At 33.4% G+C, this 26,491-nt stretch overlaps 1 protein-coding gene across 1 annotated transcript in view; it reads right to left on the bottom strand.

Annotated features, from left to right (window-relative positions):
• Positions 1–26,491, bottom strand: part of bchs (WD repeat and FYVE domain containing 3 bchs) — a 1,547,413-nt gene that overhangs the window by 908,335 nt on the left and 612,587 nt on the right. The window contains exon 20 of the mRNA XM_089597159.1: positions 4,979–5,205. Within this exon, the coding sequence (XP_089453285.1) occupies positions 4,979–5,205 (227 nt within the window). The remainder of the gene's footprint in view (positions 1–4,978; positions 5,206–26,491) is intronic.

Below are 26,491 nucleotides of genomic sequence, written 5' to 3'. Positions count from 1 at the left end.
GCAAATGCCTCACACAAACAAAGTAATGTGAACAGCAAATAAAAATGAAAGAAAAAGAAAAAATATAAGCCAATCAGTATTATAACTTGAAAACACATACAAATTATGACTAAAAAAAGACAATACTAATAAAAATAAACCCAGTAGTGTCCTTAAAAAGCGTAATTATCAGAAAATTCTTGGAACTTTAAGAAGGCCCCTATGTTATTACTAAAATTATAAATTAAAGCACTTTTTTGTAACAAATAAGAAAAATAAGTTAAGGAGAATGTTTCATGCTACTTAGTTACGCATTTATTTTACGCCAAATAAAGTCATGGAGGCAACAACTAAGACTCAACCTTAACATAAAACCAACTACACAACGCTTACAGGCATTATTATATGAGGTACATCAAGTCTAAAAAGGTGCTGCCAAAACACGCAACAAATACGTCGAATCGAATTCATTACCCCTCACAGCATGTCGGAAGTGTCCAAACAGACGACGATTATATTAAAACCGATAATGATACCGTATTTAGGGATTACAAAAACCTCACAACAAAATGGAAGCAATATGAAATAAGGTTAAAATATGTTGTCTGCATGGTTAGAATTTCATACTAAATAATGACCTATAACTAAATAATACCTAAATAATAACAAAATAATCGATTAATGAAAAAAAATTCCTAATATATGGGAAAAAATGCTAAAAGAAAAATTAGTAAGGAAAGTATGAGAAAACAAAGATATTGCAATCACTCTATTATAATCTTTTAAAATATTCAGGGACTCATTGCAACTGTTAAGATGGATGAAAAAAAAAAAAAAAAAAAAAAAGGAAATAAAACGTAAGGTGTAAGGTGTAACAATACTGGGTAAAACAATGAGAAAGGGGACCCAAGTACTAAAGAAATACCTAAGATTTATCCAATGGACCAGAGAAACCTCCAAAATCTCTACTTATCTGAATATACCGAAGATACACTAGAAAATGCCTTTATCACACTATTAAGCCCTTCCTTAATCTAGAAAAGTTTAATCTTTTCCTTAGACTATTTGGTTGCCTTTCGGTTACAATTTAGGAATCAACAATACTACCAACAAATCCAAAACTAAAAATAAAATTAATATTAGTTAGTTATTCCTATTCCACATTCTTTAAATCCAAATCAAAAATTGAAAAATCCATAACTACACCTTCTGAAATACAAACCTTAGTTACGCACGACACCAACCCTATGAAAATTTCTAAAAGTAAATTACGTATCTGTTCTTGAAGGTCACCCAAAACCTTCACGAACCAATCACTTTATAAAGAGCCAAAAGCATCGCTTTAGAAAGAAGTTCTTGCCAGTTAATGGCATTACGAAATACATGAAAAATATAAGTAATACTTAATGGAAGCTTTTACATTATAGTAACTTGTAAAAAATAATTTTATTCTAATCAAATGAAAGGGCAGATGCAAGAAGTCATTTTTAAGCATTTCAAAATTCATATAATACATTTTTTATTAATATCATGTTTGTTTAGTTGGAAACGATTAAAATTTGTGGGCTGTCTGTTGAGCGGTGATGAACAGACCTAGCAGCACTTCTATAGTTGCATCACACCAAGCTTACGAAAAAATTGCTACAAAATTAATTTACGTATGCAAACGTCAGTCAATTTTCTTTTTGTCTTCATCTTTTTACTCCAATTTTTTTTAACTGATACAATTTTTCGCTTTCTCTTACTTTGGGTATCTGTCAAGGGTTATGAAATCACAGCTTTTTTTGAGTCTTTTAGAAAATATGCGCTACGATGTACCGTTTCTGTGACAGCAGGTAATCTTACTGCTGACCTCCTAAAATATTATTACTATTCTGACCAGTTTTGCCATCTTATTTGCAATTACTTGCTTTACTTAGTGCATGAAATTTCTTTAATGCCACTGAACGGAGTTCTCCTTCAGATTGATGTTGTTCCGAAGGTCAAAGTGGCCTTTACTTTGTTGGTGTGGTGCTTTAGTACTTCCCGGGGAACGGATAATTTTTATTAGTCTGGACGTGAAGCTCTTACCTCACTCTTGAAGAACTCACTGTCGCATTATCTGGGCCTTGGACCAGTGTTCTGGACCGCTGTTGGTGATGCTGCCACTTGTTGTTCTGATGTGTATGCTCTGTGCTGCTGATATGCGGCAGACTATGTCCAATGTACACAAAGATTGTGCGCATTTTTGTTGTGCACAAATTTTTGCACACGAAACATCTCACACAAGTTAACGAATAAGGACCACAAAATATTTTATAAATATTTTTTTGTGCACAATATTTTTGCCTAAATCTTAAAGCATATATACCTGGAGGGAGCATGCAATGCTGAGAGAGCGTTATCGTCATACCAGAGAGAAAAGTTGCATGCTCTTTCTCTTTAACTTACCTATGATTGGTCGAGTGGTTGTGGCATCAAGAGGTAAGGGGAAGGTATAACTCTGCCATTTATGGCTTACTCTTTCGCTGCTTGTCAGCAGAAGCAGAAGAGTAGAATTGACATTCGTACCCCCTCTCCTTACCTCTTGACGCCACAACCTCTCGACCAATCACAGGTGAGTTAGAGAGAGAGAGAGAGAGAGAAAGAGAGAGAGCATGCAACTGTTCTCTCTGGTATGACGATAACGCTCTCTCAGCATTGCAGGCTCCTTCCAGGTATATATGCTCTAAAGCCTAAATCATTGTAAATTTTGCGCACATCATATCAAGATCCAATTTTGTATAGAAACACAATTTTTTTCAACTCTGGCACAAATACTGTGCATGAAAAAGTGTTAATCAAATACTTTGTGATTGTTATTTATTAGCTTGTACACGATATTTTGTGTACAAAAATTTGTGCACAGGAAGTATAGTGTTGGGCCCACTAGCTTTTTTGTATTTAATGATGGCTTTTAACTGACTGTTGGGTTTCTACGTTCCACTTAATTGATAACTAGCTCAAAACAAAAAATGCTCATGAGTTATAACAATGGCCCTGTAGAATTGCTCTTTGTGTCATCAATTATTTAACTTAAGCTGCATAGCAACAATTGTTCATTCGAGGGCAAAGGATGAATGTTGTGTAGGTGCTTGACGATTCGAGCTGGAGTGTGGTGTGGAGGCTAATCGGGTCTAGTTCTAATCTAGTTCACGCGTGGGACATCATAATCCAAATTGTGGTCTTAGTGAGCTTGTCAACCCTAACATGTCAACAAATGGTGTCTTGGAGTCGTTCTCACTTGTTGGGAGCTTACAGAAGGAGACTGATATGGGGCGTGTGGATAACGGGACCAAAGATCCTGGTATCTCAACGCTAGTGCGGAGGTCACTGCATCCGTGTCTGATATGACATCTGAGTGGAAAAATTTTGACAACAATCAGCGCTTCCTACAATTGATGATGTCCATTAATGGACTTTGATCCGAGAGCACATTTTTGTGGCTTTGCGCGCAAAAGTGGTGGAGCTCAAGAATACATTAGTTGGCATTACAACTCCACCAACGATTAAAATCAAAGTCACGGGTGGGTCAACGTCTTCCAATCAGCCAGCGATTAACATTGTACACGCCCTACTTATGCTGCTGGCCTTGCAGCGATTAAGCAGTGATTTTCTAGAGGTCTGCCTGGTAATACCAAGCAAGAGCATGGATTAAAATTAGGGTTGAGGCCCTTCAGGTCCTTAAGCTGGAACAGTCCTTGTCTTTAAATCTCTTGTCGTAACCTTCAAGTCTTCTATTGCTAGAGACTTTGTAATCAAGGCAAAAAATCCTACTAGGATGTTGCGTTTTCAGCGCTTTGCCCTGGCTTGAATTATGATTTAACCATCAGTCTGTACGATACGTTGCCATCTCGAGTCCACAAAGTTTTTTTGAAAACCAATCATATAGCTAAGTAACGTGGCTATATGGCTACGCGTGAAAGCACGACGATGAGATTTTCGTCTGAAAGGAGGACAAAGCTTATATGATATGGATTGCAATGAAATAAAATCCTGATTAGTTAATATGACGTTCTAAAGAGCTTTTAACTAGGTCCATGTGTTTCTAACAAAGATTTTCTATGGGTAATGCGTGTCAATACTAATTCTTTTGCATCACACTTACAGTAAAATGAAGACTCGCAATTACCTGATCTATAAATAAGCCCAATTAAAATTTTTGGAAATTTCCACACCTTTATTCTCTTCTACGGGCACATGGTTAGACTAGGTCAGAGTAGTAGTACAGCCACACAGTGTTAGTAAGGGACTTTATACTATCACAAAGAGGTCACATAGGGTTAAGTCATTTTCAAGGACCTTGGATGTTTAGAGCACAGCTCAAGTAACCAACCGAGGTGCTTCACCCGAGAAACGTTGTTGCTACCCTTTGTACCGAAAATACTTAAAGATACGTCATTCACACGTGAAAAGAAGTCAATTACCAAAAAGTCTAAGTATGCGTCCGTTAGTTTTATACTAAAGGTATACTTACACTTACATCACCGTAATGGCCTTCGTGCTTTATCCCTTGTCCTCTCGGCGCATTAAAGTCTTTGATATAACTTGCATCAATAAGTAGGTAAATATTATACTATTTGTTTAAAAAAAAGTCAAAACAAAAACTGTGTAAGAAATGTATGTGTTGACACTACATAAAACTCTACAGATGCAATTGCATGGGTTTATATTTTTAGCAAGTTTACGATAATGTGAGTACGTATCAAGTGATTTTATGAAAGCTTGGAGCACAAACGGAAAAAAGTAGAATTTGTAAAAAAAAGTTAATTCAGTTCTTAACTACTAGCAGAACTTGCTATGAGGTCCAAAAGGCAATCTTTGCTACAGTAAAACATAGTTAAAATTTAGTTATAATGTACTTAGAACCCTAAAAATCTGAGCACCATTACAAAAAATATTCAAAAAATAAGAAAGAAAGTCACATTAATGATCTCGTACTTAAAAGTTTTTATAATTAAATAAACTAATGCATACTCACAATAATAAGTCATCTGATCTTGGTTGGCTTAATAACATACCAAGTAAAGTTAAAAGAACTTGTCTGGTTGCGTTTTGTTTAACATAGCTTAAAATGTGTAACAGTTTATGTACTAACTGCAAATCTCTCATAAGTCTAAGATTAGTACGTTTTTCACTAGAATCTGCTACAAGCTCAAACAAATGTTCTAAGAGAGATCGCAATAACTCTGGAGTATCTTGCCACACCTAAAAGAATATGATTTATCATTATTACTGGTAGCTGGAACTCTTTTTTAGTGTTATACTTATAACTTTTTAGTGGAAAAATACGCCATATTATTTAGATATAAATATTCTTTCAAATGCAGAACTAAAATAAAATTATTGTAATTATCTCAAACTCTCACATAAATGTGGTCTTAGACAACCAAAAAATATTAATAGTTAACTAAAACCTCAAAAAATACTTTTTGGAAAGTAAAACTAATAAAAAATATTCATGTAGCTTCATAATGATTTCTTTTTATACTCAGGATAATCTCAAAAGTGAATAACAATGTCTAAAAACGTCGAGCATGCACATTAAGCAATATGAACAGGAAAAAAAATTGTTAGTACATTTCTTAAAAATATACAGGTATTTTTTAATTAGTTTATATAAGTCCAAAACGAAAAGTAGTAAAAAGATTGCTGACTGCAATGCTATGGGGTGTGCCCACTTTTTCCACTGATTGCAGTGCCATGTCCTGGCCAAGCAGTTGAACCAGGCACACATTTATTTTTAATCGAAAAGCATGGTAGGGGTATGTGTCTACTAGAAGAAAAGTGGATTCACTTAAAAATGTGCATGTAGGCGTATGTGAAATACACATGAAAGAGGTAAAGTAAATGTGTGCCTACGAAAAAAAATCAAGTGAAAATGTCAAGTACAGGTACCCTTAAGCGTATATCGAAGCAAAATCAAGCGACAACTGACGAGTTTTTTTTTGCTCAACGCTTTTTATAGTATATAGACGCCTTATTGAGTAACTTACTTCAACCTTACAAGTAATTTAAAACATTTAAAATTATTTTCAAATTTTTGTATACTTGAAGTCGTTGTAAAACTTATCAATTATAGTTTAAACTCCAAAGATTTCCAATGAACATATGTTACTTCCATATATTTTGGGAGTACGCTCACAATAGCTGAACAAGCTAATGGTCATTCTTAATCCTTGCTTTTTGCAGTTCTAACTTCAAACCCAGCTCTTCGATGTTTTTTTTCTTTAATGCAATTGATTGGTCAACTTGGTTACTCTTAAATGTACATACATTGCCATTAATACATGAAAAATTATAGTTTTGTTTTTGTTATTATTCTTAATACTGTTGATATTGTTATTGTTATTAGCACTACCAACATTATTATAATTATTAATGTTGTTATTATTGTTATTATTATTTCTTTTATTATAGAAACTATTATTATAGTTATTATTTTAACTGTTTAAAACTAATTAAGCAGCTCAAAAATAGCATATACATTTGTTGTTTTTAGTCAATGAAAATCCAAGTATCTTAAAGTTCAGTCCAGGTATGTGGAATACCTTTACATTGTTAGTGATTTGATAATAACGTGTAATCAATGTTATATTCAGTAAATAAATATTGACACGTAAGCCATCTTATAAGCTATTATAAATTATCTAGCATCAATTTTTAAAAGTGCGCGGAAATCTGTGGCTTTACGAAACTCTACATGAAAAATATGTAAACTGGCATTAAAAAAATTTTTCCTTCAAGTCGTGTAACGAATCATTCAGAATTATTTAGATCATATAACTTTTTATTACTACATTCAAGGCCGATACAATAATTATTCCACGAAATTTGCTGAGCTTCTGCATCAGGTAAGGTCTTCTACTGCATGCTAGTGACAGCTATAAATTGTCATTTTCTAAAAACTAATAAAAGTATGTTCTTAGACTAGTTAATTCCAGTGTTGAAACAATTTGTTTTAGCGCAATACCTGCAGACACCAACTTTTTTTGTATATCACAGCCAGTTCTCAAAAAAAGTATTACATTACTTAGTGTGGTCAATTTACATGTTTTGTGACAGTTCTTTTATAGTGTAATGTTTGTATACGTGTATGAGAGATGGGTGGCTAGACTTATCATCGGTCTCATTGAGTCAGCGTGAACTTATTTTGAGTGGTTTAATTGCCGTCTCTTCTGATATTAAACGGTAGTCTTTTGATTTTGGCCATTCGGCACACTTCACATGTTGCAATGAAAATGTCAAACACGGCTATATTTTAGTCCTTACTGTCAAGATACTTTCTTTGCAGTGCCTTGAGATGTTTCACTAATGCATATCCAAATCTGACATGCTAGAGCATGACCCTGTTATTTCTTTTAAATATTTTATACTTCCCTGTAAGCGGACTTTGAGCCTCTGAGATCTCACCAATCATAAGTTCTTTACGATTATCAATTAATCTATCTTCAATAGTTTTCTCAAATTCACTTTATTAAGTATTCTCTACACCAACTCTTTTAAATGCGTTTAAAATTCTATTGATCAGTTTGATTTGAGTTACCTTTGCACCTCCGAATGTGTTCTCAGAAGTTTTAAACGAACCGTTGACAGGTGTAGCAGCGTTTCAGATTCTGCCCTTTCTTAGAACAGTTTCTCGAATAATACCCATTTTCGTTGCACTCATAACAAAGGATGCTGACAGTGGCTGCATTTGCAGCAGTTACAGTGGCAGCTGGTCGAGAGCCTACCCCACTTCGGCTTGGCCCTGCGCCGGTCCAACCTCGACTCGATCCTGTGTTTACCCCAACTTGGCTTCCTCCAGCACGAGCTGTTAATTGTAGGAGTAAACCTTCAGCCTTCCATTTCAGGATATATTGTCTTAAGTACTGATAAAATATCAGTATAAAATTGTCTTAAGTAACGGAGTAAAATTTGTTACGTATTTAGAATGCGTTCATTTTTAAATCACTTCTTTTCATATCCTTAACTTTTTGTATCATTATCAAAGGGTCCGTAATGTGATATACTCTATTTTGGTAATCTAGGAACAATCTACCTACTATTATGTTTAGGGCCTGCTCCTTATCTTCTTCTCCTTTTTCTTGAGTAATGTTCATAGTAGCTTTTAATTTTGAACCAATTGCGTGAAGTAGTTTTTTACTTTTGAATTCTGACTACAATTGTTTTAAGAATAATTCTAGTTCAGTTATATTTGTAAGGGAATACTTAAAGCAACCTAGACTATCTTTATCGACAACTTTTATCTTTAGACCATCATTAGGTGTACCATGTTCAAACATCAGCAAACTATCACTGAAGTCAGGGTTTAAGTTAATTAATCGTTTACATAAGATAGGCCCCAGGGCAGATGTAGTAAATTTTTTTACCTTTTGTATTCAACTCCTGGCCAGTTCTTGCTCAAGAATCTTCATCTTCCTTTTTTGATCAGCTTAACGTTTCTCAAACTCAGTTTAAAGTGCCTCTGAGGCCCTCCTGTTATCTTCTCTCTCTTTTTCCAAGGCCGCTTTATGTTAAAAGGCAACAGCCTCAAATCTCATGGACATCAAGGAGCTCTGCTGGTACCTCTCTTGTTCCATTAGCTTCTTGATTTCCTCAATATCTTTTTATAAAGCTTCTAAAATTTTATTTTGTAAGTTTATAAGATTTGTAGATTGAATGCTTTGACAAGTTTTTTTCATTAGCTCTTTCTTAAGTTAATGATTTGCATTATTACTTTTATGAATTATATCCGGTAAACAATGTTGGAAAAATATAAATTCCACAGGAGTTAATACTTGGCATATATGATTTAAGAATATTATAAACAAAATTTACCATGTAAACAATTCCTAAAAACAGTTTCATTTAAGAAAAAAATAGATAATAATTAATTCTGAGGCACAAATCAAAAAGTAACATATTCACAACACAATAAGACTGTAACGTTTTTTTTTTTTTTTTTTTTTTTTTTTTTTTTTTTTTTTTTTTTCAAAAAATCGGTAGCACCAGATAATCTAGTGCATCTTTGAAAGATGTTGAATTATCAACTTAAAACGTGTTAGATTATTAAGCAGCTGTTTCATGCATATTATAAGTACCAAAGTGAAGTTCAACTTTCAATTGGTGTGTCAGAATATTAATTTTTCCACGAATTTATAGAAAAAAGTTAAATTTGGACAGAGAGTGCTTTTATCTCAGTATTAATAAGATTTTTCAAAATCTCGTAATGTTACTATTTTTAAAAAATAAAATAAGAAAGTCATCGTAAAAAATTTTTTTGGTTTAGTACAGCAAGGCAAAACAAATTTTTGCTTATATTGGTCACGGACAATATAAAAAAATATTTCTACAATTACGAAAACATTTTTAGTGTTTGTCCATTTTGGCCATTTAGATGGGTATACAAAACTGCTTTCTGTCCAAGGGACTTGGATTCTTGCATCTAATTATTTAAAAAACATAGTAAGCCAAAAACTAATTTTTTATCAAAATTTATCTTTTAAGTATTTTTTTAACATCCACGCAGATCCTAGTACCACTGCTCCACACATCAAAGTCTCGTGGCCACATCCACTACTTAGCTGGGTACCAACGAACGATAAGCCCAGTATGCACAATTACAAGCGTGTACTTAACATCAGGAAGCTATCCACAAATGAGTTGGTGTTCAATTTAACCCTATACCTGCTTGATGTGATATACGAGTCTAAAATTGTACTAAATCTTACTCAGAAGAGAAGGAAACCAGTTGTCGACAACGACATGGTTAAGCTATAACAAAGTCCCCTTAGAAGTAGCTGGTCTGATGGCAACGGGTAAGACTCGACTTGCCACTCCATAGAACTGATTGAGATTTTTCCAGACCAGCAGGAAAGGCTGCAGGCACTTCTAGACTGCTACAACAAGTGTGAGACTGTACTAGAATACACTAAGGATTAAGTACCATACTGTTATAGATAGTCAACGGAAAAAAAGGTGCTAGAGTTTACAAGCCACACGATTATGCCAGCCAAACGTAACTATAGCGCAAACGCCTTGCTGTGTAACGGGCACATAAAAATTCTACCCACATATTAAGGGAATCTGCTTCAAAATCGTTACTGACCCCAGTAGCCTTCAATGGTTAGTAAATATTAGTAATCCATTTAGACGACTACCACGATAATCCATAGAACTTCGAAGCTACGGTTTTGAGCACCACAAAGGCACTCAAAATAACGTGCCCAACGCTCTCTCACGCATGCATGAAAACATCGAAAATTGCGGGATGGCATCCCTTGGTTGCCAGCAATCTAGGCAAAAGATTTAACTGTAAGACACTGTTGAGCACACCCCATGTAATTTAGGAAAGCAAAAATAAAAAGTAGGCAAAGGAAGGAATGAAAGAAAAAGGAAGAGAAGGACAGAAAATGCAAGCAGCAGGCAGATTAGCTTAAATCTTCGAGAGCGCAACAAGCGACTTTCTAAGTCTACTGCAACCATCCACTGCTTTGTTCAGAAGCCCTCTTTCAGCTCGCATGTATCTGTCCATGCCGCGATAATGCGCCGCGATTTTGTCAAGCTGCCATGCTTGATGCATAACCGTAATATTACTCGTGTACTATTGATCTGTAAAATGTAAAACTTTCTTATTAACATTACTCCCGAGTACTTTTTTTCATGTGTTCATCCCCCCCCCCGCTTATGTTGATAATTGTCGCCAGAAGCAACGACGGCCACTATACTAGCCGTAATACTTAGCTGCTGTAGCATCTCGATGAAAAAAAATCGCACCACCAAATCATGTGAGTGTAGCTAAGGGTATCCAAGCAACACCAGCACGGTTGGTGTCGAACTATTACCTCATCAACTGTTGTCGTATGACACCAAATTTCAATTCACACACATTCCTATATTATTTAGTTAAATTTGTGAGCATTTTGCAAAACCCACCACCGCACCCCAAGGGCCCCTAACCCCCTACCCCCCCCCCAAATTAAGGGAAAATTTGTCTTATTTCTACGTTATTTCAAACCAATAAATATTTGATCACCTTCCCAATAACTTCCCAAAGCCTTAATTGCTCCCCACACGATTTTGTTAGTATTTCAATGCACTTCTATTTTCTGCGTAAAGTCTTTTTTCATAAATTGAATACATAAAACTACCTTAAGCCTTACTTTTTCATTCAGAAAACGTTTGTACACACTTTTTTTTAATAAAAATATGCTTTTTTTAAAAAAATTTTTATTATACTAGGAAAAGTCTATTGAAGTTCAAAATTTTTTTATCCATGCTTCCACGCCACTTAGAAGGCGTTTTTATTTATTCTCCTGGTCATTTAGAATTTTATAAATTTTTAGGCTATTTTTCGTTTTTCAATATTTAAATATGTTTAATGACAAAGCTTTATCCAAACCTCTAAAATGCGTGAGTTTCTGAAATTCCAATATTATTATACAAAATGAAAAAAGGGTGAGTATAATACCGTAATAGTTATCTTACTAATATATAAAGCAAAGTCGCTGAAATCGTTGTAATCACCAGCCGTAAAAACTACTCAATCAATTTTACTAAAATTTTGCTTACTAATTCGCAACACTTCCTAGATGGTTTTAGTATATTTCTTATCTTAAAGAAATCAATAACAGAAGCAATAAATAAGCTCGCCCCAACAGCTGCCTCAGTGGTTTGTAGCAACAACATGTCCACAGAGAAGGTATTCTCCAGGCTCACTCACCCGACTACCGATGAGTGGTTGGTTATCTGGGGAACGTCCCAAAGACGAGATATTCTTCAGCCATTGGCGTACTTTCCTCCAGCATGATCTGCGTATGCAGAAACTCTGAAGGTTAGAGTTGAGCTACCTGCACAGCCAGCAGAAATCAGCAGTCATCAAAAATAAAAATAAGTAATGGCTAGAAGTATTACAACTATCCTTATTCAAGGCCATCATAAGTATTGATATTCTGAATAACCAATAGATCTCAACAGTTCTTTTAAGGACCATCTAACGTTAAACTGTTTTTATAGCAAATACATTTCTACTAACATTTTTGGCAACAATTTGTCGACTAAAAGGTTATATAAAATCAGCCACTATAAAACCAAGTCAGTCGTTGAATGGCAGACGTCTTAAACAGTTCGCGCTATTATGCTTTGACGTCACGCGCGCGCTTTCCTATCACTGCGAGTTGTTTGTCGCAAGACTGGAAACCCTGGCGACTGACTAACCTACAATACATTACTCTCTGTACCCTGTAAGCATTCAATTAGAAATCACCGATGCTTTCTGAGGTCTGTGCTGGATAAACCTAACAGCTATAATGGAAAAATAAACTAAAGCAAATGGGACAGTCTCTAACAGGCAAGCATCACGAAGTGTCACGAACCAACTTCCCCACCTTAGATCACCAAAACGACTGAGCTCTGTAATAAAAGAAGGTGCTTTAGATATCAAGCTCTTCAGTGTTACACTAGGCGTTAGTAAAGATCTCTGCAACAAGCTGTAACGCTTCAGACATTGTAGTTCTCCTCAAGATCAATCTGATGCTACAATATCAGGCCAGAGAAGATCACCCTATCGAATCTAGGTGGTCACATTTGCTGCAAACTTCAGTCAAGAAAGAGTTTAGCTCACCAGTTCTTATTAAGGTAATTAGATGTAAAACTACCTTGCCAACAAATATATTACAACTTAAACAAAAAACAGCCTTTAGGTATCACAAAAGTTTAAACTATGCCTACAGTTACAAGAGAGCGAATTGGAAGGAAAACTTTAGATGCTTTTAATGTTCAAAATTTTTAGCATCAAGAAACTGATGCAGAACATTCATTAAGATTGAAACAGCAGTGTTAAAATCGACAAATAAGGAATCCATTACGTGAAAGATGAGATTTTTAATAAGACCATGATAGTAATCACTGAAATCTTTTAGATTTTTAAATAGGTAGAATAATGTGTACTTGTATTCAGTGTGGCAAAAAAACTAGAGAGATAGAGCTCCAGGACTTTGTGGCTCTGGTATCAAAGTTGCAAGATTGTAAAAAAAGATCTTTCAACTATATATTTATCGTCAGTTTTTAATCTTTACAGTTTTAACAAATAGCCATCAATTATTTTATAGCGTAAGGAACGCATGTTACTTGTTAGCATGATTAAATTTTTTTCATTTTTCACAGCTTGTTATTCGACAAAATGAATTGCACGAAATTCGAGTAAATATGTTTTTGATAAGAAGATTTTAGTTTTGAGAACTGTCAGGAATAAATGTAAAATTTTTATCTGAAAACGTTTAACATTACATGTCAACATACTTTGATGTTTCATTTCGTGAATCTTGGGCGAAGTCGAGACGGGGGACCGATAGTTGACAGATAAAGTTATATAAAGTTAGAAGACTTATATGTTTCTACAATAATTTTTAGTTTTTTTTTTTCAAGCTTTTTAATGCGTTTAAATTTTTCTTCGATATAATATGTAATACGTGCAAAAAAAAACAGTTAAAGAATGCCGATTGGAAAAAATTCAAGAATCAAAAAAAGTATCATTAATTTTCTACGTGATTAATCAATCAAACAAAAGGCGCCTACTTTAGTTGTTGAAAAAAAATTGGAGTAACTCTTGTTAGTGATTGTACCAACAACAAAAAATTATCACTGCGAGTTCCAATCATAAGAGAAAATTCTGAATGTTCCAGATACATTTATGACGTACAATAATTAAAATATCCAGAGTTTTTATAATTCATTATTTATAACGGAAAACACCTAGATATAAAACTTCTTTTCATTTGTATGCTCTTTTAGATGATTTAACAAAAATATAAAAGTCTTAAAAAAAATATAATAGCTATAAAAATTAGCTAAATGGGATCATGTCACATTCTTTGGAACCAATTTGAATTGTCACAAAGTAATAACAAAAATAAAATAATCGAACAATATACAAATTTAGGGTACTAAAGTAGTTTGTAATTTAGATCAGAGACAGAGATTTGTGGGATGATTGATGACTTCAACGCTCAGAGGTGTATCTAGTTTTTACCATTGATATAAGCGCCTCAGCTTACTAGCCTTTTTTAGGTGCTCCTATTAAGGGGACGTAGAGTCCGTACCACCAAGGAATACATTGCGGTCTTTGCGTCCCTGCCTAAAAAGGCACTGCATTTCAAGCTCGTCGGCGATTTTAGCATTGCATCCTTCCTAAACACTCTAACTTGGGTCACTAGCCATCGAAGGCGATCCTTCGAAATCTGGAGTAACAGCGCAACCTGTTTCTGCACTGCAAATTCTGAGCTGCACACCGCGTTGTAAGCCTCCAAGCTCAACTGGGACCTCGTTACTAGGACCTTGGAACAAGAGGGAGTTGCCTGGCAATTTATCTTTGGGCTCTCCATTTCAGCGGCATCTGGAGAGCCGTCATCAACGGGCATCATCGTCATGTCATGGGTTCTCGCCACCTTACCTACAAGGAGTTCTCTACCATGATCACTAGTATTGAGATGGTCTTGAACAGCCAGCCACTAACACCCTTGTCCAGTGATATCAGCGATCTCAAGGTTCTTACACCTGGCCATTTCCTGATCAGCATGCCACTCAATGCTGTCATCCAGGATTTTCCTTCGGACAAACGGCTTGACTTACTGATCCATGGGGACCTTGTACACGCAATAAGTGCACAATTCTAAACTAGATGTGTCATGTACGTCCATCAACTATCCGTGTCACCAACACCGTCCACCCAGGCCCCAATGGTGTAGGGCAGACCAACTAACTCAATACGTCCACCGGTCAGTATGAACGACAATCACCAAGCTAGCCGTACTACTGGTCACAACCTCTTTCAGCCACTTTCATTAAAACCCTGCTCATCAGTACTGGAGAATCGACCAGGCTCAGAGGGCGGTAGCTGATTTTCATTCCTAGAGCAAGGCAGGCGGCATGTGAACTCCCTCTTATGAGCCGTTGAGATACTAGCGCTGACTTTGCACCATGACAGGGTGAGTGAATCCGAAAACAGTAAGAAATGAGAGGAAGTGAGGGAAGGGAGACCATTACGACGCACAGTGGGACAAGATAATTTTTGATGACAAAATTCTACCTCTTCACGAAATTTGAGCTAGAAAAAAAAAAATAGGCCCTTACTACTAAAAATCTGAGCAATAATATTCTGCTGTGAAAATTTTTTTGCCTCGTGACTAAACAAAATGGCGGACTTAGAATATCAGACTACCAAAAACCTGTAAAAAATAAAAATTTTTTGCTACAAAAGTTATGGTGTGTATGTTTTTTAGATCGCTGAGAATGAATTTAGTGTCAAAAATTAAAAATTCAGAATAGCAGATCCAATTGGCAGATGATAAAATTAAGAACTTCAATTTCTTCAACAAAATTGTACCAAAAAAGATTTTTAGGGTCGATAAGTATGAATATAAAGTCAAAAAGTAAAAATTTAGAATGACAAGTTTCATATAGTGAATGCTAAAATCAGAAATATCGAACCCTTAAAAAAAACTGTGCTCAAAGGAGTTTTAAGGCTCGCTGATTACGAATATCTTTATAAAGTTGGAAAGAAAACCTGCAAGATGGCGAATCCAACTCATGGTCATCTAATACATGTTGTCATTTATGTAAAATTACCAATGTCAATAAATTTACAGTTTTTTTTTCAATCAAGTGTAATTATAAAAATAACGGCGCGGCACTACGTGTACCTTTGTTTGACGTTAAAATTGTTAATGCATTAAAAGACATGTGTATAATATAGATATATCCAAATAACAAAAGTATATAGAATATAATAATTGGGTTGTTATCGCAGGGAGCATGCTGGAAGGCGAAGCCCTGCAAGTATGTGTAAACTGTTTGAGCTTTGTCCCCTGCACCCTTCACGAGCTAACCCCCAAGAATTATAATACATTTGCGAAACTCAACTTATGATACACTCGCGAAAAATTTCTAACTTAATATCTACAAAATAATAGACTTGTTAGTCATATAATCAAGTAGAACTAGCAGGTGTTACTCAGTTTGTTCTACTTTTCTTGATAATGTTTCTAATATCTTAATAAACTGTAATATGCAGACAACATACAATTTCGGATAACATTATTTTATTATATAGTAAATACAACGTATACTTGGAACTAAAGTACTCAGAGATGAAAATTTTTTTATATAGCCTTTTTTGCGATAGAAAAATTATGAGGAATAAACTTTGAGAAAAAAACAATAAATTGATTAACGGTTAAAAATTTTTTGCCATACAATGTTTTCAGTATTTGCTTGATCCTCTAAATGAATTAGTATAAATATGTTTTCAGGATTTTTACTTTTTGTTACTAATACATACATACAGTCATAAAAAGACAAAGGTATTTTGTAGTAAAAGCCTTATTCATCAACACTTTAACCTTGTGATTTAGTGACTGTCATAAAAAAATTAGAACTAAGAAAAACTGTTTTCTGTGTACAATAAATAGTAAAGATGAATTACTACCAGTATTAAAATTATCTAGTGATCTAGTGCCATTGCACAAGCTATCAAATATACGCAAGTTTCTTATCCACGTAACAATAGCATCTACTCTTTTATTAAATACGTGAGGCAATAGTCCTTTACATATATTATTTAAAATTTCTATTGGATAAGTTATGTTTTTGTCAGTGCGACCACTACATTTATGTATTGCATAATCTACGCTACAAAAAGTATGTTTTTTCCCTTTAATAATATTCGACATTTTTTTATTGGAAATATACAAAAGTTCGTTATGACTTGTAAAAACTACTTTGTTTAGGTAGCTATTTAAACGATCTCCAAAAATTTTGCGTCATTATTACTGGAAGTATTTCTCTAAAATCACCTACCAAAATGAATGATTCTTCACCGAATGAAAAATTAATATGTTTGTGAAAAATTACTATGACACAAATCTTCTAAGATTCTATCAACTGATTTTAAAGCTTTTTCAGGAATTATTTTCAGGAAGCTTGGTCCTAAATAATGAAATTTACTTATCATAATTTTCCTCATCAAATTAATTATAGAATAAGCTGCAAAAAGTAAAAAAATAAAATTATAATAAACAGTACCGTGCGTTTTTTATGCCATAAGATAATTTTTAGTTAAGGGCTATTCATTCGCAGTTCCTCAAATTTTAATAAATGAAGAGGACTATTGATTAAAACAATAAGAACTTTCAAGCTGTTGAAAAATATAAAATTAGAAAAAAAATTTTATTTTGATCTCACAACTTGACTAATAAAGCATTAAAGTCTTAGAGATTATTCTCTCTATTTTTTATTGCCACAACAAATACAAATACATATAATTCTAACTATTAAAAAATCTGGAAGATTTTATAGATTACTGTTAGGGTAACAATAGAAAGCTGATCTCTCACGTCATAGATTCTTTATTCGTCAATTTAAACGCTGCTGTTTAAATCACGATAAATGTTCTGCGTCATTGTGTTGATGCCTAAAATTTTATACATTTAAAGCATTCAAAGCTTTTCTTCCAATTCGCCCTCTTTAGACTATAAGCATAGTTAAAACTTTTGTGAGCCTCTAAGGCTGTTTCTTATTTACTTCTTGAAGTTGTAATATAACTTATGGTATGGTAGTTCAACGTCCAATAGCCCTAAAAAGGATCGGTGGGCTAGAGTCTGCTCAACTGAAGTTTCCAGCAAACGTGACTGCCTGGATTCATGAATGTGATCTCTAGCCTGCTGCTGTAGCACCAATCTGATCAGAAGAATTACTGTAATGCTCTGAAGCGTTGGAGCAAGTTGTAGAGCTCTTTCCTAAAGTCTCCTGGTATTACGCCAGAGATATTGGTGTCTAAAGCACCTTCGTTTTTGCACAGGTCGGTCGTTTTAGCGATACCAAATGTTTAGATTGGTTTGTGACGCTTGCCTGTTGGAGACTGTCCTGTTTGCTTGAGTTTATTCTTCCCTTACAGCTTTTCTGTTATGTTCGCCCATAGCAGATCTCAGAGAGCATCAGTGATTCCTGGTTGAATACTTATAGAGTCAAGCAAGTCATGTTATGTGGGTTCGTCGGTCACCAGGGTTCCTAGCCTTGCGACGAACAACTTTGTTCAAGACGTCTGCCAGTGAATGACTGACTTGATTTAATAGTGGCCAACTTTATGAAGTCTTTTCGTTGACGAACAGTAGTATAAATATATTTGCTATCAAGATAGTTTAACGTTAGGTACTCCTAAGAAGAACAGATGAGATTTATGGGTTGTTTTGAATATAAATACTTATAATGGCCTTAAATAGAAATAGTAAAGATACTTCTAGCCATTACTCATTATTATTTTTGATGGCTACTGATTTCTGCTAGCTGAGCAGGTAACTTGACTCTCACCCTTGGAGTATCTGCATACGAAGACCGTGCTGGGGAAAAATACGCCACTGGCCAAAAAATACCTCAACTTTTCTGGGTAACAAGCTTCTGATTGTTAGTCAGGAAAGTAGGCCTGGTAAATACTTTCTCTGTGGGTATACTGTTGTGACAAACCACTAAAGAGGAAGCCGTTGTGGCTGCCTGAACTTTTCCAGATTGTTTTTCTTGGTGAGTTTGTAGCAAAATCTGCTTTGGTAGCTTTAGATCTATTAGGAGAAGGCCATGAAACCCTAAAATGACAGAGCATATTTAGTAGATATTATAACCAGCTTCACTTAATGCTATTGTAAGTACCTACGATTTTACTTTTATACGACCTAGTGGATCCTACTGAACTAAAGTGGGAAGCAAGCGCTCTCATTGTAAAAGTTTAAGGTTATTTATTGCTATTTTGATTAATTTTTTTAAGATGTAAGCTTTGCAAAAACGATCTCAGAAGTGTTATAAATCTGTTAGTAAAATTTGAGCAAAATCAATTGAGTAGTTTGTACGGTTAGCGATTACAACGGTTTTTGCAACTTTGGTTCTTATATTAGTATATACCAGTTGGGCTTTACCCCTGTGCGCACACTCTACGCCAACCCCTTATGAACAAAGTAATAACATCGTATCATCAGAAAGTTACTAAGTTAGAGGTGCTTGTTTTGCTACTTATTTATTAAGAGGTTAATCAACATATTTTAATTTGGTTTAATTAAACTAGTAAAAAAAGTAAGCCTCACTTAGGATGAGCTCAGCAGATTTAAAACGATACAACTATACTTTTTTCACCCTCCTGCGCGCTTAGTGCGCTGACTCTCCATTACCATATCATAGTAAAGTTAAAAAAAATTGTATTTGATGCACTCACCTTTCATACGCTGAAATTTCAGAGTGATACGCAAATGTTAAAAGCTGAATATATTTACTTTTTCATTAAAATAATTATTAAAATTAATAATAGTTGTTCTCTTTGGGAAAGTAATAACCTATGTTTATACTATAGAATTTTGAAAACGTGGTTCACCACATGCACATCTTCTCGTTACACCACAACCGAACAATAAAATAATTTTACTTTATCATATTTATAAAATTATATCAGCTAAAATACTATTAAATAATAAGAAACTTGTTAAATTGATCATTTAACACATGCTTCACAGTTCTCACACTAAAAAAAGACCAAGTTTAAATCCATCCAATGACAAATGAATTGGAAATTTTCCTAAACCATTTACTGATATAACATAGTTGAAAAAATGGTTATCCCAAATATATTAGAAAAATTGTATTTTTGATATTTACGTATAAAAGACCAAAAATAAGCGTAAAATCACAGTCGCCAATAGTTGTATCGTATAATAAGATTTTGGTCATGAAATATAGATGCCACATTAACGTTAAGTATTGAGCATCTATTCAAAGCACAAAATACTTATACAACTACATTTAAAAAGATGGTGATAAAGCTTTCATTAAAATGAAAATTTAATTTTTTTGGATTTAATCAAAAAATGGCCAACGCATTTCACAGCTTGGTTTGAGTTAAACAAAATTGATAATTTTGCAAAATTTTTACAGTATCTTAATACTTTAGAAAACGTTATTTTTAATTAACGTTTGAGTTGAAAGAAAAAGAAAAATAAAAAGTTCTACAAAAGGTAGATTAAATACAGTAGCATCAAAAGATCATAAGAAATCTTTTAAAAATAATTATTAAATAAATAAAATAGGGCAACTTAATTTAAAGATTCAAAAACATATAAAGATATAAAGTATGAAACATTTACAAATACTGTCATTGCCATGGGATGAATCGATTACGATTCACAGATTGACAATATGTTCCAAGAAGCTAGTACTTGCATGCTTCCCCACTAATCAAGAAAATTTTTTGCAATTTTTTTGAGTACCATGGAATATACAAGGTGACAAAATTTGAAATAAGTATAAAAACTTTTTTTGTGAAGATTTCATTCATGATAAAGAAATGTATGCTCTTTTGCACATCAAAGAAATTTTTTTACTCGAAGATAAATTATGTAAATCATTTTATTCACCTGTATCGTTCAAAATAAACCTACAAAACAATGATGACGCAGAAGAAGTTACATTTTGTAAACATAAGTTCGATTTGATGTATGCTTAACCAAGCAATGAACAAGAAAATAGTTTTAAAATTGTATGTAAAAACGTTAAGAAGATTTATTGTATACATGATTCTGGAGGATCAAAGAAAGTCTTTTTATATGAAATGTAAATTTATAAGTTCGTATAAGAAAGAAAAAAATGTTATCAATGGCTTGGACTGGCATTGCATTAGTACTACTATCTAAAGGTATGACCAGTCATAGAACTTTCTGCTTACCTTTGGGCTTAAATAATACTGAGCCTGGATTTTTTTTAATTCAATCTGAAAAAAATAAATTTAGTGGAATCGATTTGATGATTTGGAATAAGGCTTCTATGATTACGAAAAAAGCTTTAGAGATAGGAGACAGAACTTGGCGTGATATATACAATACGCACATACATTTTGGAAATAAATTAATAATTTTGGAAGGAGATTTCCGTCAAACACTTCCTGTTTTAAAAATAGTAATAAAGGTATAGTTATATCAGAAACTAATAAGTCATCATTTAGTTAAAGTTCTTTTTATATTTTAAAATTAAATACAAACATTCATTCGGTTGAAGAAAATTTTTTTAAATTTCTTTTAGAAATTGGAGAGGGAAAACTTAAATTACTGATCATTCCTGAAAAATGGAGGGTCAATGAAGTATGTTTAAATATTTAGTAAAAATAACTAATCTTTAATAAATAGTGTCATTGTGACTCCTCATAATAATCACACTATTTTTGCGGAATTTAAAATTTAGTGAAAGGAAATACGATTACTCATCATGGTATAGATCATGCCACGTACAAAGGTGTCGATAAATCGGATGATAACATTTACAAGAATTTTTCTATTAAAATATTTAACAATATTCGTGAAAAACTGCCACCACATGAACTTAATTTGAAAGTAAGAGTTATAGCTATGTTAATGAGAAATTTGTGTATAGCAGACGGTTCATGCAACAGCATACAAATAAAGATTAGAAAATTATTTAGGTACAATATTGAAACTGAAATCATCACAGGAGAAAAACTTGGAAATAAAGTATTTATAACGAAAATATAAATACATATAATATAATATCTCGTCATTACCTTTCATACTTTATAGAAAGCAATTTCCTGTAATTTTGTCATTCGCTAGGACAATTGAAAAATCTTAAGGGAAAAGTTTGTATAAAGTCGGTAAATACTTAAAAAAGCCAATGTTTTCTAACGGACAAGTATACGTATCGTTATCAAGATGTTAAACTGAAGAAGAGATATTTATGCAAATTTAATATAAAAACAATTCGGAATCAGAGAATGTGGTTTAAAAACAAATTTTTTATTAAAAGGAAGTACACTTTAATAAAAAAAATTGGAAATAACGAATTGGAAATTATCACATAAATTAAAATGACATTATTCACTAGTAACATTTGACATGATGTACTGATATTTTATTACGTTACAATTTTGTTAGAAATCATTGAAGTTTAAATTTTGATTTAGGATAAATTTTTATAACATTTTCCCAAATAGATCTTTTTTTTAATGTTCTTTAGCAAAATTGATTTATTTTTTGTGATAACTTCGTATACATACTGAAAAACAATAATTTAAAAGATAAAATTTTAACATTTTGTACTGAAAATATTATCTCATGAAAATTAGAGTTATGTAGAAAATAATAACTTTCCCGTATTATATAATTTTTTTTATTCCGAGTACATACAAAGTAGTAGGTTTAATACAGATATGTTTAAAAAAAAAACTCATAAGCGAATGCATAGAAGTATAAATAAACTATTATTCAATTACTATATCTACTAATGTAAAGTGTACAATTTGTATATACAATAGTCTATCGATGTACTATGGACTGAGCTGCTTTAAATCTGTAGAGTCATCCCTTATTTTGCAAGGGGTGCTAAATCAATAAAATATAGTGGGGGCTAGGGGGGCTGTGGTAGGAGGCACTTAAAATGGGTGGAGGGCTTGGGGGGCTTACAAAAAAAGGGAGATCTTTAATGGGTCAAGATAACGGTGAAATAAACGGAATTTTTCCACATTTTGTTGGGGGGCTATGAGGAGGCTCCGGGGGGGGGCTTCAAAAATTGTGTTGGGGGCTGCAGGGGGACTCAGTGGGTCTTCGGCTATTATTTTGTTGGGTTAAAATATCATTGACAGTAATTGAATTTTCCTTTATATTGCCCGTGGTTGTGGGCGGAGCTGCAGGGAGGCAGCTGCAGGGGGGTGGAAGGAGTGAAGAGCAATAGAGAGGAATGAAGAAGGTATAATCAAATATAAAAAATAGTATAATACAGTAACAAATAAATAACAAGATATTTTGTAGGGGATGGATGGGGGAATGAAGGGGGATGGAGGGGGATAACAGACTGAATCCTTTTGAAATAACTATATAATATAGAAAGATGTATATGCAGCAGGTTACGTTACAGTTGAAACTTGAACTGGACTGCGGTGCCGAAAGATTTAATTGAATAACAAAGGCTGTTTCACGATCCATGATACCACTCCAATACACGCGATTAGATTCAAGTTTTGTTAGCTATATAACCTTTAATGAAACAAAAATTCTACGATAGTGGAGCTAACTGGTCAAACTACTTTGCCCTTACCAGTAGAGTGACAATCAGAAGTAGTGCTCGATTAGACTTCAGGGTTTTGGTTCCAACTCTTTAATATCTTACACATTGCTGTGAGTTGGCCAATTAATCTTTTACATAAATAAATCTACAGGTAAATCTTTAAGGACGATTGACTATTTATACATAATGTGTCATGGGCTAACTTGTAACCATTTTCAAGATATCTAAGAATCGGGATGAGACCCGAAGAGCTTTATCAAGGCTACAGATAACTTGCATAAGTGATTTTTTTTATAAACTTTACGCAACTAGCGTTCTTCGCATGTGCAGTCCAGATTGTCGAAAAAAACTTAGTTTTGCTTGATATTGTTAGTTTATAAGGCCCTTGATGTAGTCATCGTCCATTTCGCGATTTAGTGAAGCAAGTCTAGTTTTTTGGTTTTGGGACTAAGAATAGTAATGCACTCTGCAGAAACATAGTTAATTTTATTAATTTTAGTGTTCTAGCACACTTACTAAGTGAATCATATAAACAGTCAACAATATAGATTTGACTTGGTGAATGCTAAAAAAACAAAGAAGCTCTTCGAAATACGGCCGTCATTTTGCCTATTGTTTTCTTGTACGCAAGCTTCAATATTATTATTGGACATTTGTTGACAACAATGGAAACTTTTGTGTTAGTCTTTGATACCTACTTTTGCTTAAAACGAAAACCATTCAGCTTTTTTGAAAAAAGCGTTTACTTCTTATCTGATTTCTATGTTCAATTGTTTTTGTTTAGTTATTTTTCCTTAATCATTACAACAAATAGAACTGTGATCTTAGCGCAACATTAATACGTTAATATTCAATATATGTAATTTGATTTATCAATTCACTCATAATAAACAATATTAGGTTGCTGTTTAATTCCCGTTCCAAGAACTAAGACGATACGTAGTAAGCTGTATATTAATGTAATTAATACGAAATTGTTTACAGTTAAAGTGTCTACAATATTAGATCTACCTTTTTAATGATTTTCCTGTTTATAATTAATTCGTAATCACCGATCCCAAAAATCCATTTATATACTATATTCATACATCTGTGTATACCCCAGTAGTTGAGTTCTTCTCCAATAGATAAACACGCACATATGGGGTGAATGAAATCTGGAAGAGTCATCGTAAGCAGTGCTTACGAACCCCCTAGAGAGCTAAATAAGTGGCATCTACCAAGGGATAATCCAAATTGCTTTCATTAGTTTGATCTGACTTGAGTCATATTTATCTTGTGCTGTCAAGCTGTTTGACCACATTAAAATCCATTTTCATAAGGTGAAATGTTAAACTTTAAAATCTAATGACAAGACAAGTAATTTAAGATTACTTTAGTATTTAATGTATATAAAAAAGCAATGTCCTTATACAGCTATACTGTTATTTCTTGGATAATTATTTCATATCAGTTTGTATTTTGTATGCGCTCATTAGAAATTAAGCTTTTCCATCACAGGTGATTGTGAGATACTTAGAATTTTTTTAGAAGATTTTAGATGAATTATGAAAAATTTTGTTGGTAAATTTATTAATGTTAAATAGGTTGGTCTTTAGAAGATGTGGGCTTCAGCCAACAACTGATAATTTAAGTTGCTGATAAAAATTTCAGCAATTTTAAGATTATCTACTTAATAAAATAAAAAAATTACAAAAAATTTTTTTCTCTCATTGATCTGATCAGCGAGTAAACTTTATTAACTGTGCACTGGGTAACAAACCTACCCTCAGATAGGTAGTAGACTTCAACAACTACGTGTTGGACCTTGATTTCTAGGTTTTTGTGGACATACTATTTATTGATCGTCGCTTCTACACCGCGGTTAGACTAAAAGAAAGGAGGAGTTGAACAGTATGCTACAATTTATATATAATTTTTGTTTATGATCATTATGACAACTTATAAACATGTTTATTTATTCCTAATAAGTTACATTACAAGAAAAAGTAAGCGTTTTATAGCAATGATAGTTTACCTGTTTTTTGACGAGTTATACACAAAACAATGCTGTAAAAAATTTTAACACTGAATTAAATTAGATCGATCAAGTTCATTATGTACTTATACAACTACTGTAAGTGAGAATTAAACTTTGATTCAATATTTCATGAACGTTAAATGCTACTGAACCCGTAAATTAACTAAAATAACGAAATATTTGTTTATTATATTAACTAAAGAAGAAGTTTAAAAGGAGTTGTGAAGAGGATCAAACAGAAAATTCGGAATGGAAAGTTAAATAAGTAAAATATAAAATCACCTGTAATAGTTACCTTGTAAAGTATATGTGGCTAAAGTGGGGCTTGAAAGATTTTAAAGAGCATAAAGTAGTAGAACCTTGCATAATAATGTCCTTAAGCATCGAGCTGTATACCTGCTTCTGCAATCACGTGACGTATAACTAACTTCTTTTGAAACAAGCAACCATCGCGAAACTACAACACCACGAGCAACCTCCAAACAATCTTATAAGACGCTAATTTTAAAACATTAATTAGCACTACTATATCCAATAATGCGAACAATCAACAATTACAACATTCTTTACTGCATGTATCCACAAGAAATATCGTATACAATTTCGACAGTAGCTTGTACTTAATATAAGATCCGAGAAATCAGTGATTTTGAACATTAATCACTATCTAAATATTGCACAACAACAGTGCTCATATTAATCGAAAACTGTTAGGTTAAGCTCTGACTAGTCATTCAGATCTCCAGCCTGACGTGTACTCTTTCAATACAAGAGTATAAAAACTCCTTGCACATACCAATATTCGCTTTTTCTCTTTTATCAAGTATTCTAAAGCAACTATAAACGTTGGAGAGTGAGTTCTGTTACGTCTTTTAAAAGAGTGAAATACTTAATTCGGTCATCAAGCTGCGTGTTAGAAGCGTGCATTTCAAGCAAATCTAAGACTTAGTTCAGTGACTAAGCTATGTGAGAAAAGCTCGAGCCATCAGACCACTGTAGACTCGCCTGAAAAGGTTGTCAAAGAGTAACAAGAAAGAAAGGACCATCGACTTTGGTTGTTACATCAAAAGCAGCAGCCTAATTATCATCATCGCCACAAGTACTCTCGTAAATAATTGGAATCATCGTTGCGGTCAACCTTGTGAGATCTTACGAATGTGTGCACGCAAACAGCAGCTTGCAAACCATCATAGAAGTAAGTCAAGTTAAGAAACACTGTAAATTGTTTAAGCACTGTAAATGTAAACTTATAACTTTAAAATTAGCATTATTTGTAGAAATCTATTACTTCAGGCTTCACCAAATTTATTAAATAATCAGATAAAATATAAGCTGGTCGTTAATTGAATTTATTTTTGTTAATTAAATATTTCAAGATTCGAATTTCTTATT

This window comes from Copidosoma floridanum, unplaced genomic scaffold, assembly GCF_036245765.1.
Source record: "Copidosoma floridanum isolate Cflo_tuat_1 unplaced genomic scaffold, Cflo_Japanese_pri ptg000030l, whole genome shotgun sequence".
In the NCBI taxonomy this organism is placed as follows: Eukaryota; Metazoa; Arthropoda; class Insecta; order Hymenoptera; family Encyrtidae; genus Copidosoma; species Copidosoma floridanum.
The sequence above is the reverse complement of the archived record's forward strand: the minus strand, read 5'-3'. Positions and strand labels throughout refer to the sequence as shown.